This window comes from Canis lupus, chromosome 31, assembly GCF_003254725.2.
Source record: "Canis lupus dingo isolate Sandy chromosome 31, ASM325472v2, whole genome shotgun sequence".
Lineage (NCBI taxonomy): Eukaryota > Metazoa > Chordata > Mammalia > Carnivora > Canidae > Canis > Canis lupus.
In genome coordinates, this window is record NC_064273.1 from 21,860,768 (window position 1) to 21,878,889 (window position 18,122).

The window sequence follows — 18,122 nt, forward strand, 5'->3', positions numbered from 1 at the left end:
CTCTGGCAGAAGACACATGGTCAGATATGGGACAATCTGTATTTGGACCTTGGCCCTACCTGGTTCAACAACAGGTGAGCAGCTGCCAGCTATTTTCTCATCTACCAAATGAAAAGATCAATTTGACTGATCACAGAGATCTCTTTCGGTTCTAGAAAATTCTAATACTTCTTAAGACATATTAACTCACTTTCTCTAAGAGTTTCCTAAAAAATCATAGGGGCGCCTGCTTCTCCCTTTGTTGTCCCCACCCCCAACGCCGCCCCACTGGTACTCTCTCAAATAAATCAGTAAGATCTTAAAAAAAAAATTACACATACTATGAGGATTACCCACCCACTCCCCAACACCAGAACTGCATTTTAAAATACATGAAGGGCGCCTGGCTGGCTCAGTCGGTGGGACATGCAACCCTTGATCACGGGATTGTGAGTTCAAGCCCCATGCTGGGTGGTGTTGCGATTACTTAAAAATAAAATCTTAAAAAACATAAATGCCTAAGAAGAACTTATTTGTAAATTTTATATTTCAATATTTTGTGTCATGGGTTTAAGAAGTCACATTTGAACCTTGTAGCTATTCTATTTTGTTGGTGTAACTCATGACTTCCATGCTGTACACACTCATTAGTCATATGCTGGCCTGTGTGGACAAAGTCTTGAACGTAATCATGTGGTAATGGTGACTGTCACTTGGTGAATCTTCTCTCCAGCTCCAGGGCAACTATACTAACCCCTGGAAACGAAGATATTTCAGGCAGAAATGCAGGTAACAGGCTGAACAGCTTGAACAACCCTGCAGGTTCTGCTCAACTACTATCATGTGATTTTCCAAGAAACTTTAAAAGGTAAGACTCTTCACTGAAAATGAGTATTAATTACTACTCCCTGGTTTTACTAAGAAGTCAGAAGTCAGACTCTTTAAGACAAAAAAAAAATTAGGGAATGAATGCGCTTATGGTTTTTTTCTTTCTTTCTTTTTTTTTTTTTTTGAAGCAGACTTCCAGCTTCTATTGTTGTTTTTTCCTTTTCTTTTAAATGGTTGAGGGTAATCACAACATCTTTAAGCCAGGCATCTTCATTAGTTATTATTTTGACATTTTGATACAAGTTCTAAGATAAGCTGAGGGAGCAGCACACAATCCAATGCCTTGATTATAGCATTTTTAAGTCAGGATGAATGAAGACCAACACAAGAAAACAGCTGCCAAACTTGAGCACCATGCAGGAATCTTGATTTTTTTTTTCAAAGAATAGCTACTTAGGGATGATTCTTAGTTTAATGCCAAGCAAAATCTCTCATGTAGTCTTTCTTGCCCTCTCGCTTGCAAACACACAGCCATAGTCACTTACCTCCACCACACCGTGATGAATGGACGTGTACTGCTTCTTCTTCAGCATCACCAAGGTGATGACAATCACTGTTGCTATGACAACACCGCCCACCATGAGTCCAATGATGGCACCTTTGTTTGAGCCCACATCTTCTGCAAAGAACACCTTGAAAACAAAACAACAAAACAAAACAAAACAAAAAAAAAAAAAAGGTTTGCAATTGCACGAGAACAACTGGATGAGGAATGTGAAAAGTTTCAGTGTGGATCTTATGCAGTAAGTTTCAGCTGGTGGTCACTCCATTCTTCGGTGCATTACTTGGGGAAAAAAAAAAACCCACACATTCCACCTACTAACAATGACACCTGCAGTCTACAGAATGCTTCCCCAGTTCTGGGAAGTCTGCTTTCCACCCCACTCCCTCATGTTCCTAGAAAGGCTAAACAGTAGCCAAGAGGAACCTGAAACCCTCTGACAGGTGGAACATTTGGTGAGAGGTGGAGTGGGGATCTACCAAAGGCTGTAAAGGCACGGACTGTGCTTTTGAAAAGAGGCCCACTGAGGTACCTGATGCATGACCACTCCACCTTAGGTGCAAACCCAGAGATGTCCTAATTTCCTGAGATGGACATTAATACATAGAATAAAGCATCTGAGACAAAGGAGTTCATCTGAAGAATACAGACATCTTGTTACCTACTTTTAGCCACGATCCTTCAAGAGGACAGTACTGAATGAGCCTCCAGAAGTGTAATGCTTAAAAAAGAGTTTTTTCAAAGGGAAGAAGTAGTAGGTGACAAGATAAGAATTTTAATAGCCATACAGAACTCCGGCTTGCTTACACCTTTCTCCAGAAACCCAACTAAACCTTTTGTTTTACTCTTGCTCTTTGTTTGAATTGCACATAAACAATTTTGGAAACAATGTCAGAGATATTTGTTCAATCTGATAACTTGGCTGCGCAGCATTCCTTCATGTTGTTTATAAAAGCAAGTCACTATTTTTCAACTTTACATACCTAACTGGAATTATAAAAGCATGCTGTACTTTTTATAATCCTGTTATCTAAGGAGATGATCTTATGCCAGACCACCTGGCTTAACTACTACTAAACATATACCACATTTATTGTATAAATTAATAAAAACAGCTCCCTAAAGAAATTCTTTCGGTCTAATCTCAACACAGTAAAATGACTGGATTTTCCACAGTGACAATGAACATCCTAGTGATCTGAAAAGGCAATATAAAATACAGCAAATAGGGCCAATTTCTAAGAGTCTTACTCAGGGTGTATCTGCAGCAAAACGAGAAACTTTTCATAATTATTCCCCTTTCTCAACAAATATGCTAGCTCAACATATTTATAAAAAGCAAATCATTAATTAGCTAATGATAAAAATGTGAGGTAATCAGGAATAAATGCAAGTCTGGACATCTTCCTGTGTCTTTAAGAAAATACTGTAATTTTGTAATATTCATTGCACTAATTATAGTACATTATCTTATCAACTAGCTCAGTAGAGGGAGCTGATTCTCCTAATTGCTGCCCTGCCATTAGTCACTGTCGCATTATAGGAGTTAGCATAATTGTGGAGATGAGCTTTTATGACACAGGCTCCAGAAAACGCAAATCCGCATGTTAATCTTCAGCTCCGTGCCCCACCAGCCCCTAACTCTGGAACAGCTACCCCAGAGTTTTTTTTTAACCTCTTCAGCATCGGTCAGATCAAGGGTGCCCCTGATTTTATATTAACTGAGACCGGATTAACCTGCCAGTGAAAATCATGCTTCAAAAACCCGAAATGTTCTTGTACAAAAAAGATTATGGGAGTTGAAATGCAAATCTGAATCACAGGCCAGTTTTGGATTTGCTCCAATTATTGAGAGTGAAAAGACACATGCACAATTGCACAATATTTCACAGACATTTCTTCTGTAATTTGCTACTTGGATTTAGAAATTATATTTATGAATATTGGAAAGATATTCTCTCCCTTGAAAAAGAGCATGAATGTTCCCCTCACCCCACCCCCAGTGCATGATAAACATCTGACAGCAGGTACTTCTCAAATATTATTATTGCTAAGAGAATTTATTACCATTTTTTGGTTGACTACTGAATATGCAGTAAAATTGTCTTCTTTATTAATTTAACCCACTTATTATGCTTACTGATAAGACGAAAGAAACCCTAGCATGATGCAGGATTTGATTTATCTGAAGCATCTGGTAAAAGATTTCATAGAACTACCGGAGCTGCCTGCAAAGGGGATGGGTGCTCTTTGATTTGTTCTGATTCTAACATTTGGGGGAACACACAGGGGGCAGGAGGAGATTCTGTCCAATAAGGAGGCTGCTGTCTTCCTTGCCCAAATCTTTCAAAGAGCAACCCTGCTCGGAACATGGAGTCCTGTGCACCTCCTGCCTCCACCTACCTTGGTAGAAACCCAGAGATCCTACCCTCACGGGAGAAACTTAAAACATGGGTGCTGGGGAAAGAACTCAGGAAGGAAGGGAAGAGGGAGAGACGAAGGGGCACAGAGAGACAGTTATAAATGCCAACTCCAAATCCACCTCTTAGAAGCCTGACTTCCTAGAAAATAGCGTGGAAGTTAATTAGAGCGGATATTATAATATAAATTAATTCCACTCTGAGCCCTGGGTGGGCTTTGCTGCCTTCCAGACATAAAGAACTATTCTATAAGGACCCCCCTTTTTCTTTTCTGTGTTTCCATGATGAACCCTATAATAGGCAAAAGTGTTTTATTCTTGTTTTTATCTTTTCCTTCACTGGATTTCTGGCACAGCGTGAACAAGCGTTAACAGGTCATCTGGCAAGGCAAGCAGAGTGGCAGGAAGAGGTGAACTACTTTACATACCAATTTTTGATGATGAACTTCATATCCTGAGTCATGTCGGAACTCGGCATCCATCTTCACCTCGGAGATCTCTTCCGTCTTGATATTTGTCAAGCCTGAACCTGCATTAATCCATAAGCATCACACCATGAGTAAATGATGCAGGACAGTCAATTCATTTTATCTGTAAACACTAACGCTGTAACACAAAGGCTACCAAAACTTACTTTCTAAGTCTGGAGTGAGAGGAAACAGATTAGTGACTTTCTTTGAGAAAACTGACACCAGGGACACCTGGGTGGCTCAGCGGTTGAGCTTCTGCCTTTGGCCCAGAGCGTGATCCCAGAATCCAGGGATCGAGTCCCACGTCAGGCTCCCTGCATGGAGCCTGCTTCTCCCTCTGCCTGTGTCTCTGCCTTGCTCTCTGTGTCTCTCATGATTAAATAAATAAAATCTTAAAAAAAAAAAGAAAACTGACACCCTGTATTTAAACCCTTAACCACTATCTATTTTAAAGAAAAAGAAATTAAAGATTAAAGAAATCCGAAGTTAAAGCTTCTACTGCCTTTAGACACATGTTGTAATTTTTTTTTTTTTTTTTTTTAATGGGGAGAACCAGAAGTTAAATGCTAGTTGGGAAGTTGGCAAGGATGTGTTCCCAGAGTATACTGGCTTGTTTTAGGGGCTTATTGTCTAGCCTATTCTAGGTCTTTTCCCATATGTTCTCATTCTTTCAGAAAAAAAAAAAAAAAAAAAAGTCTTTAAAAAAGAGCATTAACTACCTGGTAGAATCAAACTGCTACTTTAGGGCTTTGTTCCAATTACAAATAAATTATGTTTGTGTATCTATGCAGTGAAGCATTATAAAAATCATATTTATTTAGTTAAGTGATTTAGTTAGAGATACAGAATTAATTGGTTCATCCACTGAATAAAGACTTGCAGTCCATAATTCTAGAAAATGTTTCTGTGGGACTAAGAGAACTTATAATTTACTAACTCTTCCTTCTCTATAAATTGCTACAGGAGTCTTACACTAATTGTTACAATAAATTTCATTTTTCAAATAACAATTGGAAGCTGAAACACAAAGTGGCAAGGCCATTTTTGAAACAAAACCTGAAAGCACAATATACAAATTATCAGGTTCCACGTGTTGGAGCATTTATATATCAAAAGTCGTTGTTTTAGGATGAGAAAGGCTAAGATCCCATCTCTATGGTATTCCCACCCAGGGCCAGACCCTCACTCAGCTCCTAACTGGAGAAGAATCTCTCCGCTTGCCTCTGTTTTGGACAGCTCTGCCTCTGCCTACAAGAATGATGGTCTTCCTGCAAGCCCACCTCAGACCCCCTACAGCATCCGCTCTTTGAGCCTGTTCCACTCAGGGCGAGCCAACACCTCCCTTCTGCATGATAGCCTTGAGCAGACCAGACAGTCAAGGAGAGGCATTGTGTTCCTGATGGTTCTTGCTCAGGCTACATGTAACACCAGGTCCTTAGCTCCCATTGGACCTAATTTCTTGCATCTTGTCTAGTCACTCTTACAGCCTGGTCCACAAGGTGCTGTGAAACTGGTCACACATCTGGCTGAAACTGAAAAGCACAATGTCCACAGCGTAACCATGTGCCAGTCTAAGAGCACAGCTCATACAAAAAGAAAAGGAGAAGTTGACAAGACCGTGGGCGCCTGTGCTGGTTTTGACACATCCCTGATTCCTTGTCCAATTGTTCACAAAGCTTCCATTTGATAACTCATCCGAAAACAGAGCCGAGACCAATGTCAATCCACACCTAGTCTGTGGACTGTCACCCTGTCTTCTCTCCTGTCCATCTGGCAGAATGAGTTTCTTCTCCCTATCTTCCCAGCTCTCCCGCTCTCCAAGGTCCACAAAGATCACGGAGGGCAGTTCAACAATTTCACCCTCAAGTTCTCCTAGCCTCCAATTTGCCTGGGTCACAAGGACTTGGATGTGGTAGAGAAGGGTTGTAGATTTAAAATATATCCACAAATTTATTAATGCTCCTCCTTTCCAGAGGTGGGACTGAATTCCTTTCCCTCGAGTGTGGACTGGATGGAGTGTCTTGCTTCTAATGAACAGACAACAGAGAAAGTGGTCCTGGGGGACTTCTGAGTCTAGATCAAAAAAGGCACTGCAGCTTCCTTCTTGTTCTCTCTCTCGGGTCACTTGCCCTGGGAAAGCCAGCTGCCTTACCATGAGGACACTCAAGCAGCCCTACAAAAAGGTTCCCACGATGAGGTGTGGTGTCCTGCCTACAGCCATGTCAGTGAGCCATCTTGGAAATGGACCCACCACAGTCAAGCTTCAAGTCTTCAGATGGTTGCAGCTCTAGAGGGTGTCTTGACTGCAACCTCCTGAGGGACCTGGGGCCAGAAGCACCCAGATAATCCATGCCTGAAATACTGATCGTTCCAGTAGTTATAAGCAACTAAATGCTTGTTGTTTTAAGTCACTTAGTTACGGAATTATTTGTTGCATTAGCAATAGAAAACCAGTACAAGGAGCTAGCTAGTGCTTTCTTTTTTCATCTTGATCTATTTTGGGCTTTCATTTCTTTCTTTCAAAAGATCACTCTCTTTAATATATAGACACAAAGGCAGAAGCACAAATGGGACAGTCTCCCCTTGTCTCTCATCTTTTGCTGGGTCCTCTCACTGGCTGTCCCTCACCCCCTGACCCTGTCCCAAGACCTCTTCTTTTTTATGTTCTTGCTTTGAAATTATTTGCATTTTCTCATCATTTTCAACTCACTCTGACCTCTAATTTCCTAACACTATGTCACTATGTTTATTGAGCTGTGATACTAATGCTATTTGTCATTGGTTTTATTTATAAATATAAATAATATTTATTTATAAAAATATAGTTTATTTATTTAATATGTATATATTAATCTTTCTATAGGCCCTTTTCAATCTGAGAAGGGGTTGTATAACCACAGTAATTTCTTTATAGCTCACCCTTTTGCTGTCATCAGGATCTAGCAATGCAACAGTTAAAATTATATTTCGAGATTTTAATCAAAGTCTCTTTGAATAGTCTTTTCTTTTAGATTTGTGGGACCAATGATTACTTCAAAAAATAGGAGCTCTCCATTCAAAATTATAAAAGCCCATAATTTCAGAAAGGAGAGTGAAATACTTTTGGTACTCAAAATTCAAATTCAAAAAAACAAAACAAAACAAAAACCATATTCAAATTCATGTAACAAGTCAGAACAACAGATGATTAATCATAGTGCAATAGTTTGTAAGACTTTCAGAAGAAAGATCTTCCTAGTTCATTTGTGTGTAGCATGTATAAGCACTTAGTGAAAGGACTTTCTATACATGAAGCAAATCTCACTAAAAGGGAAGAAAAATAAGCTTGCACATAGCAAAACATCATCAGTAATAGGCTCATATTGCATGTGATGAAATGTGACATGTAGATTGAAATATATCGCAGGGACCTTTGCGTACAGGCTCGTCAGACATGTTTTCTCAATTGTACTGATTCCATTCCAAGCCCTGGTGTAACTCTAGTTCTCTATGTCATGGTAAGCGAGCAGAATCTGCTTTCTTTTGAGGGGGGAGGGAGGCGTGTCCCTCATGAAACCTTTTACATGGCTTGGAGTCAAGGATTTGGTCTCCTTTATGAGGACTGCAGAAGGGTGATAATAACTTATAGTGGGAAGGGTAGCTTTCCTCCCCCTGTGAAGAGCTTGCTAATGTATTTTTCTTCTTTATTCTGGTCAAATGTGTAACTTGACCTCCAGAACCCCTTCTTCCCTGGAAGCAAGCAGGGGGAGTAGCTGTAATGACCGCCATGCCCAGAAATCCCCACTGCTACCACTGTTTTCCCTACTTGACATTACATTCTAAGTTACAGTGCCCTGGTTTTTCAGAAGTCTAAAGATATAGTTTGGCACACTGAACTCAAGCGTGCAGTCTCCTAAAGAGTGATGTTGGAAGAACCACAACTAGTTCTATGAACGTAGCAGGGAATTGGTCCAAATGTTTGGGATATGGCCGGTAAGCACAGAAAAAGAGCACATGTCCTACTACTATATATCTGGCAAGTAAGAGCTATTCGTAAAGTAGAGTCTTCCTCACTTTGGATCTGATCATTCTTGCTTACGTATGGCCTTCTTTTATTGGAGAAAAAGTACAAGAAAGCAAGCTAAGCCCAGGCCACGCTCCCGTCTTTGAATCCTTCCCCTCTTCTTTGCCAATGGATGAGTCTCAAAATTTTTGAAATGCTTCCCTGAAGTTCACCTCCTATATGTGCCTGGATTAGCACACCCTCAGTGAGTGGCCCATCTGCTTACCTCACAGACACCCTGGTTTGTACTTTACGTTGGTTTGTATTCCCCTGCCTTTCTAATTCCATCTCCTCTTAAATATGCTAAGTGTGTTCCTTCTATTATATATACTTCAAGCTCCTGAGAATGGGGAACTTATCATTTTATTTCTTTCCACCCACCACAGCATTTAATGCATTGTTCTCTGTGAAATACCAAAATGAAATATTGCTGTTATAGAAACATTATTATTGTTATAATAAAGACCTTGGATGGCTTCTTCCCCCCACATAACAACTCTAACTACTTTCTAGCTCTTCTCTTAAAATAGATTGTTTTGGGGGGAAATGAACGGAAAAGTTATTTTCATGTTAGAGTTTTTTAAAAAAAGGGGAAAAAAATCAACTTTGGTGGTTGTCAAACCCTCCCCCCCTCATATTCCAAATAGAACATATTAGCCTAGAGGGCCCAAAGAAGGGACTTTATAAAATTGGTTGTAAGAGTGCTAAGAGTGCTTCTAATTCACTTTTTATTCTTGTAGGTGAAGAGCATCTCTTCCTTAAAAGTAAAATAGAAAGTGGCATAAAAAAAGGCCCAAGGCAAATGATCATCCTGAGCTGGTCTCAGTAACTGTTAGAACAGAACTGACCCCTTAGCCTTGAGCTCCACCATGGGCTGAGCAGGATGGGGATGTCATTTGCTGGTTCCTTAAAATTCACTTGCATGACAATGGCAATAAGGAAGACATTAGGAGAGCCCACACCATGTCTGACTTACTATAATTCAAGTTCCTCTGAAAAGCCCTAAAGGCAGAACCAACCAGAGCAGCTGTCAAGATGTGTCACACAGAGTCATGAAGATGCCATAGGGCAGATTCAGAGTTCTCATCAATGACTGTGGTTGGAGATAGAAGGGGTCTGAGCCAACACTGGCAGTGTGAGGCGCAGGGTCTGTTCTTGGCAGGCTACCAACTGTTACCTGAGCCAGGGACCTACCTCCATGTGTTAATATCTTCAAACATGGTGAAGTCCCTATCCCTTGATTATTGCACAAGGCCATTATGAGGGTAAGGAAGGAAATAAATTCCGGAAGGTTTACTTGTTTGTGGAGCTAAGTTTCTCTAGAATACACAGCTGGGTCAACTCTGTAACTGCTGTCTTTGTTTCATGGAAACCAATGGCTACCATTAGTTGGTCAAAATTGTGCATAAAGTCAAAACCAGGTTCATGTGTGCTTCTGTTGTGGTGTGACATTATTTTAAAAACAGTTTGAGATATAGACTAGATACAGAAAAAAGGATCAAAGTGTACTTCTTAATGCTGGGGAAACTGTAAAAAAAAAAAAGAAGTGTCTATTATAGTGTTAATGAGAATTTTAGGTGATTACAAAAAATAGAAGACTGGTATACAAAACTATGCACATATATCCTTTCTGTCACTGTAGTCACTCATGGAGAATACGTCCATACAACCCATGAAAGAGAAAATGCAAATATTTCTGGGTTCTAGAGGTAGGCCCATTCTGATATTTTTAGGAATTCACATCTATGTGAGGAACTGATTGAAGTTTGAGCCCAATTCAGTCAGAAGAGGACCCGTCTGCATACCAAACAAGAAAGGAAGGAAGAGGTATTCAAAGCAGAGACCAAGTTGTCACCGGATAGAATCTGCATCTGTGTGGCTTTCCATTTTTGAGGACACAGAGGTCTAAATACTCTTCTCCACTTAAAAAAGGAAAAAAAAAAAAAAAAAAAAAAAAAAAAACCACCCCATAAGCTGGAAGGGCTCTCTTATTATTTGAAAAGGAAAGCTCAGAAAGAAAATAGATAACCTAAATAGGAACTTGGAAAATCAAGTGTAAGGAAAAAGCAAGGGGAATCTTTGAGAAGTCTGGTTTCCAGGTCCTTTCAAATCCTCTCTCCCTAACTGCAGTGTAGACAGGCTAATCACGAAGAGCAGGGGGGTGGCGTTGGCTCAGGCTCAAGCGCAAGATGCTGAGAGGTAGAAAGTAACCGGGTTATTATACCTGGTCGGGTGGTGAGTCCTCGGTCGGCGGCAGGGCGGGCATCAACAGGCTCAACTGGGCACAGGGAAAGCAAACAAGACAAATCAAGATGGTGAGTTGTGGCTCCTGAACACAGAGCAGGGAAAAGCATGTGAAATACATAGGTTATTGGAAAAAAAAAAAAAAAGGCAGCTGGAAGAGAACCACCAGTGAGTTAATCCTGAGTATCAAGGAATAGGAGCGGTACCACTTCAAAAGGCTTACCACTATTGATGGGCCAACCTTACTAATAAAAGTTTTCTAATAAAAGCACTCACCAGGACATGCAGCAACATCAAAGAGGGGAGAGGGGAGTGTGGATTTGCTGCTCCTTGAGTTTAGAGATGGTTTCTTGGCTTTGATTAGAAATAAAATACATTATACCCAGCCTGGTGGAAAGTCTTGACGATACCTCCCTTTACAACTGTCCAATCTTATCTTATTTTACAGTTAATTAACTACAAAAGGACTCCATTAAATCCCCTGGGAGAATGTAAACATGAGTTCATTGGGAGAGAAAAGTTTCACCACACAATCTGCCATTTAGTGCATAAAATTTTGCTCCCATTTTGAGGGTGAAAGAAGTCAGCTAGAAAGTCAGTCTTTCTCTCTCTAGTTTTAAAGGCTGGTAGTTACTATTTTAGTAGATGACTTAGAGTTGAAAACATGTGAAATGTGAGTATTTCTTTTCATATGTCTCACCTTCCACAATTTTTCCTTTGTGAATATTCTGGGCTAGACCCAAAGGAACCCGTGCAGGTGGCATAGGGTGCCCGCCTTTGCTTATCATTAGCTGGTATTTCCAAAGTGCTTCTGAGTCTCAGAAACTAGAACTTGAACTTAGACTGGTATTTGAAGAAACAGGCAAGGGAGAGAACCAAAGCTTTCAGGATTAAAAAATGGGCAAGAGGCAAATGAAGCCGAGGAAGGGGAGAAGCCCCTTGCGTAAGGCCTGGGAAATAAAAGATAAGAAGGTAAGCAAAGGTGAGCAAAGATGTTGGTGGGAAGAAAGGTGTGCTCGATGGGATGGTTTCTGGAACACCAGTTTCAATAAAACCAGACAGCTTACTGATGTACACAGCTCAGGCACTGCAAGGTGGGATTACAAACCCACGTCGATCCTGAATGTCACACGTTGGCAGAAAAGTGGAGAAGAGAGTGGCAGGAAGTCAAGCCTTCAAAGTATGGAAAAATCAGGCTTCTGAGAATACTAAGACATTTGGATGCATTGAAAGAGCAAGGTTTAGTCCTTTACCATGCAGACTGGCAGCATGGCGGAGAGAAGAGGGTGGAGGCCTCTGTACCCAACATTGGCAATGTAAGCAACCTTGGCTGAATGACCACTTCTGAGGCTGTTTCTGCATATGTAAAATAGTATCTTCTAATTGCAGTGAGAAACAAAAAAAAAAAAAAATTAAGAACTGTTTTGGAAATGCTCAAATACTATGAAACTGCACTTACTAAGTATTCCCTAACTATCGCTGAGAAGAGGACTGATTGCTAGTACTTTACTGGCATGACAGATTAAGACATACTTCCTTCTGTAACTCATGAATACATTTGAATGATATAGTTTCTCTGTGTTCTACCTTTCTTCCCACCTGCAACAGTACTTAGTGAGAGACCTTCCTTATTCCATGTAAAATAGAGTTAACAGGGGGATTATTTTATTTTTCAAGAATTTCTTCACCAGAGCTCCAATGGTGCTTCAGTTGAAGATGAGCATGGAGAAGCACTCTCATGGAGCAAAAAAGTAACTCTAAGTGGGGATCCTATCTATCAATGGCTAACCTATCAGAAACCAAATTTGACTCATGAAGGAATCAGTAGGTAATCTGTGGTTTAAATGCAGGCTGAAGAGCTGGCCGTTGGTCCCAGGGTCCACTTTAATGCCATTACTGATTTACTCTGTGATCTTGGGCAAGCCATCACATTCTTTCCAATCCTCAACTTTGTCATAAGTAAACAGGGTTTTTCCAGGGCTCAAACGTGCACACATATGCACAAGAACCTTACAAATGATAAAGTACTATTCCACAGTTACTTAAAATACAGAAAAAGCATCAAATGTACAGACAAAAAAAAAGTCCGAAAGATATTACCACAAAAAGCTATCAGTAGTTATCTCTAGGTGAGGAGATCGTTTCTAGAAGCTTCTCTGCCTTTTCTTCCCAGTGTGCATGTTCATTTGAAATTCGAAAATAATAATAACAGCTTTTCCTTTTTAGGAAGATGAAACAATTAATAGTTTTATTGACTTAAACCCTAGCCTGCTTTAACAGTTGGAGGCTGATTCAGTATGAATTAATATTCAAAAAATAAGTAAGTCTTGTGTTCAGTGAGGAGACATCAATCAATTTTTTAAAAAAATTATGACATCATTGCCAAAAATGAATATACATTGACAAGACAGAGAGGTGCATTATTTCCCAGTCCAACACAAATACTTCCCAATTTTCCAAATGAACTATTACTCGTTGAACCAGAAAGTAACTTAAGTATAGTGTTCGAAACATTTTACTCTAGCTGTTTAGCAAATTAAAAATAGGAGGTCATCTTAAAGAGTTAAAACTTAAGTAGAAATGTGTTATTCCCATGCCTTCAATAGCTTTGACTCAAATGTCTCCTTAGGAGAGGAGACAAACTGATCCAAATTCTGGGGCTTCTGAGTTTGTTCTGTTGTTCCTTATAACACACCAATTCTAAGCTAAATGCTGCTTAGCACAGCCTGCTACCAGGCTCAAGGCAATGGAGGAATCAGCAGGAAAACAGTTTTACACATGCAGAAAACAGGCCTGAAGAGGACATTATTTAATTTCAATTTCAGCATTTATTTCAGCATTCATTTATTTTTAAAAAGGCCTTAAAAATTTATTTATTTATTTATTTATTTATTTATTTATTTATTTATTTTTTAAATTTATTTATTTTTTTAAAGGATTTTATTTATTTATTCATGAGACACAGAGAGAGAGGCAGAGACACAGACAGAGGGAGAAGCAGACTCCCTGTGGGGAGCCCGATGTGGGACTAGATCCCAGGACCCCAGGATCAAGACCTGAGTTGAAGGCAGACGTTCAAGCACTGAGCCTCCTAGGAGTCCCAAATTCATTTGTTTTAGAGAGAGATAGAGAGAGCATGCAAGCAGGGGGAGGGGCAGAGGGAGAGGAAGAGAGAATCACTGAGCATGGAGCCTGACATGGGGCTCGATCTCATGACCTTGAGATCATTACCTGAGCGAAAACCAAGAGTTGGATGCTTAGCCAACTCTGCCACCCAAGCATCCTTCATTTTCAGCATTTAAAGTGATTTGGTCATTGCTTCTTTAGTAGGCTAATTAGAAATATACCAGAGGACATCTTCCCCTCACAATTATATACATATTATAAGACCTGTTATGCCTCTTTGAGAATATTATAGTATTTCCATGCATGTATTCTATACAAAGAAGCTGACTGTTGGCCACCTTTTGGCTGGCCTGCTTAGCAATCATGACAAAGCAGAACAAACACAAATGCCTTTAGCAAGATGACTTCACAATCCAAGAGAACAGCAGTTTGATAAATAACAGCTTCACTTCAGTTTAGTCAGTTAAGCTTTGTGGATCTGAAAAAAACCACAGAAAATCCCCCAAGGCAAAATGTAGCTGGCCAAATAGCCTAAAATATGGGAAAACTGCGATACGCTTAGTTTTTCAATAAAAATTAAAAGAATCCTTGGTATCTGACTCTCTCTCTGGACTCGGTGGGCTCTTCTTAAGAAAAACCAATAAATTGTTGGTGAGTGTGTTTGAAGCTATGATGATGAGGATTGCATGAAATGAAAGGGAATCCTTTCAGAATTTTAGGTATTTTCAATATTCTGTGTGTGAGATATTCACAGGTGGTAAGGTCCCGGGGAGAGGGAACAAGGGGAGGAGATGGGGAGGGCAGACAGGAGACACAGTTACACACAGTTTTAAGACTGTGTCATTATATGGTTTATTATAGTAATTAATTTTTTAAAAGATCTTATTTACTTATTAATGAGAGATAGAGAGAGAAAGAGAGAGAGAGTGTGGCAGAGACACAGGTAGAGGGAGAAGCAGGCTCCATCCAGGGAGCCTGACATGGGACTTGATCCCAGGTCTCCAGGATCAGGCCCTGGGCTGAAGGCGGCAGTAAACCGCTGAGCCACCTGGGCTGCCCTCGTAATTAATTTTTAAGGATACACTGTTTGGGTCATAGGGTGATTCTCCCTGGGATCAGCTGGTAAAACCTCTCTAATAAGATCTTGGTCCTATAGAAAGAATGAACAAATGAACAAACAGACAAAAGAAAGAAAAGAAAGAAAAGACAGGAGGGAAGGAAGATAGGAAGGAAGATAAAGGAAAGGAATGAAAGAAGGAAGGAAGGAAGGAAGGAAGGAAGGAGAAAGAATGAGCTACGCTAAACATTTACTGTGTTGTAGATACTTTAAGACCTTTTCCTGCCATCTCCATCAATGCTCATAGCTTATCTCTGAATTAGGAATTATTATCACCTTTGTTTTGTAGACCAGGAAAGAGCCACAGAGGCTCTCTCACTTGCCCACAACACACAGCACTGCTGAAATTTAAACTCTGATGACCCACACCATTCAGGAACGTGAGGCAGCTACCATTCTGTGGGATGGTGGGAATGTGGAGGTGTTTTTGGTTGTCACCACGACTACTGGGGAAAGAACACTACTGGCTTCTAGAGGATGGGGTCCAAAGATGCTAGATGCTAGGCACAGGGCAATCCCATGCAAATAAAACTAGCTCTGCATTTCTATGATTTCCTAAATTCCATCTGGACGTTCATTTATCTATGATCATGTGGGACTAGAATGTAACTTGGTTGGATATATAAGCACAAAGTGGTTTTTTGCATAGTTCTTACTGTAACCTGGACTGCTAAGAGCTCACCACCGGGTAAAATGAGGGAAGGTTGTTTTATTTAGAGCCTTCCCAGGAGTTCTTCACTATTTTAGGAAATCATCCACCGTTGCTCACAGAACATGAATCATGGAATCAGCCCTCGTATCCATCTGCAACTGTATCTGTCACATCCATACAGGACAAACACCTGATTATGCGCCACTGTTTCCGCTAGTAGGCTAGCCTGCATACTTATGTGTTCATTGAGTTTTCCCCGTGAAACACTGTCAGTCCGTTTTATTTCAAGATTCACCGTTAAGGAGGCTTTTCAAAATGTTGTAAAAAGAGTGTTGGGTCTGATAATAGCAAGAACCAGAACTCAAGCTCTGAGATCCTCAATATTATTGCTTTGTAATACTTTTATTTAAGATTTTTCTATTTATCATCGACAGATCTTTATATAACAAGAGTATCAGCTCTTTCGATGAGGCCTGGGCAATGTTAACAGCTGTGTCCTGGTCAAAGACCTAGAGGGACTCAATCAAGGACTTCGCCCAAGTGGGCATCTTGGCAACACCCAAGAGTGTGTCTATGTGCAGGAGTGTAGACTGTCTCCCTGGACCAATGGCCATAGGCCACTCTCAGAGCCCACTTTTCTCAGTGGAGGTATTGCTACCAGAGTAGTCCATTGGTAGTCCATTGCTACTCTGGGGTATCTCCAAAATCTATTGTTCTTAGCCTTCCAAAAACTGATCACTTTGGAGAAACCCAGTGGTTAGCCCAATCTTCTTTCTTTGGGTTACCTGGCAGTGTATCACTGGCAGTGAGGATCACTGCTTACCTCCTAACCTGGACATAGACTTCTTTCTTATTTGATTTGGGAGGATTGTCAAGGGGCAGAAGACCAGGAAAATAATGGATATGTTGGCAGGGGCACCACGGTTTGGAATTTAGGAAGCTGCTTTAAGTAAAATAGTTCCTCCCTGTATTTCTACTTAAAAAGAACAACCGATATCCTTGCATTTCTTTTCCCTGAACAGAGTGGGTCAGTTTGGCTACTATTTAAGAATTTTAATATAAACAGAATGCTTACTAGAATGCATACAATTTTTAATGGAGATCACATATGCATGAATATATACAAAATCAAGATGAAATACTTGTTAGGACATAAAGAAAGATTTATTTAACTGCTGAAATTATTTATACTCCTAATATGATAATCGCAAAGTTAAATTTACCTCATTAAAGTTACCAAGGAAATGCGGTATGCATACTAGGCAGTTAAGCTCTCAATATCTAATAGAGTGAGAAAGTAAAGAGAAAAGCTGAAATTCAGGAAATGCAACACTTTCTAGAATAGTATACACTCTTTTGCTGTTCTATGTGGCACCAAGATCATTGCATTTCGCTATATTCATTAACTTTGAAGAGCGAACATAAATAGGGCTCGAGTGTCTTTGCTGTTGTTCTTAAAAAACTCTGTATATTCTACATTTGTAAAGGATTTACCACATTTAAGAGAAATACCAAGTATTACATCAAACATACACAGTAATTTCTGTAAATTAATTTTTACCCTGCTAATGCAGCTTGCTTTGGCCTTCTGAAACTTTCCATAAACTTTACCATAAGTAAGTTATAATTTCTAGTTTCTATTATTTTTGTGTGTGTGTGATCATAACAAGTCGGGTAGGCTCTGAAATAAGTTGTATCTTATTTTTCCAAAATCAACAAGTAATGGAAAACATTAAATGGGAACATTTGATTTCTAGAAACTACGTATTTGAAAGATGTGAAAAGATCACAGGAAAAGGACAGGAAGCTCTTTGTAAATTATAGTTTTAGAATCATTGCAGTTGAATAAATTTTCAAAGGCAAGGGTAATTTTTAACAAAGAACACAGTCTAATCTATGTAATTTAAATTTTTTTTTCATAAAAAGTTAAGAGTTGGAATCAAGGGCATTAAGGGTATTAATTTTCTATCAAAGGAAGTTTGTCAGACTTCAGATGTCGGACCTGTTTCTCCCTGAATTAAACAGCTTAATGTGTGAAAGGAAAAGAGTGTGCATTCAATTTACAAATGAGACTGGACATTTTCCACAAAGAATTCTCATTAGTGACTGAATGATGAGGATTTTAAAAGACCAAAATGTATCCGCTTATTAAAAAAAATGATATAGTCAGCACTCTTATAATTTAATAAGGAAGTTACCCTTGTAACTGAAGTTTTTAAAGTTTTAGAAGTCTTTACATTTTTTTCCTCTATGTCAGAATTATTTTTACAAATGGTAAAGTCTTAATTACTTTTACGTTATAAATGACACTGCTGTTTGTAGCTGGTATTACTACTATACGGTGCCCCTTTTCAAATTAATGAAACATATCTGGGGTGATTATTCACCTGCAAACTGTCTATAGAAAGATTTTCTGTAATGGTTCTTTAAAAAAAAAAAAAAAAAGCTTCTATAATACACTTAAGGTCTGATACCAAGTTTAAATTTAGTTCGAGGGCAGCCCCGGTGGCGCAGCGGTTTAGGGCCGCCTGCAGCCCAGGGCGTGATTCTGGAGACCCTGGATCGAGTCCCACGTCAGGCTCTCTGCATGGAGCCTGCTTCTACCTCTGCTTGTGTCTCTCATTCTCTCTCTGTGTCTCTATGAATAAATAAATAAAAAATCTTTAAAAAAAAATTTAGTCCG

The 18,122-nt window shown here is 39.7% G+C and overlaps 1 protein-coding gene across 11 annotated transcripts in view; it reads right to left on the minus strand.

Annotated features, from left to right (window-relative positions):
- LOC112661802 (amyloid beta precursor protein) overlaps positions 1 to 18,122 on the minus strand; it is a 262,644-nt gene that overhangs the window by 9,137 nt on the left and 235,385 nt on the right. For 7 of the 11 annotated variants that reach the window (XM_025449932.3, XM_025449931.3, XM_025449929.3 and 4 more), the window contains 3 exons: positions 10,525 to 10,578; positions 4,217 to 4,317; positions 1,353 to 1,499 (listed from right to left, as the gene is read on the minus strand). In XM_025449932.3, the coding sequence (XP_025305717.1) occupies positions 1,353 to 1,499; positions 4,217 to 4,317; positions 10,525 to 10,578 (302 nt within the window). The remainder of the gene's footprint in view (positions 1 to 1,352; positions 1,500 to 4,216; positions 4,318 to 10,524; positions 10,579 to 18,122) is intronic. The other 4 variants (XM_025449933.3, XM_025449930.3, XM_025449928.3 and 1 more) reach the window with 1 other exon arrangement.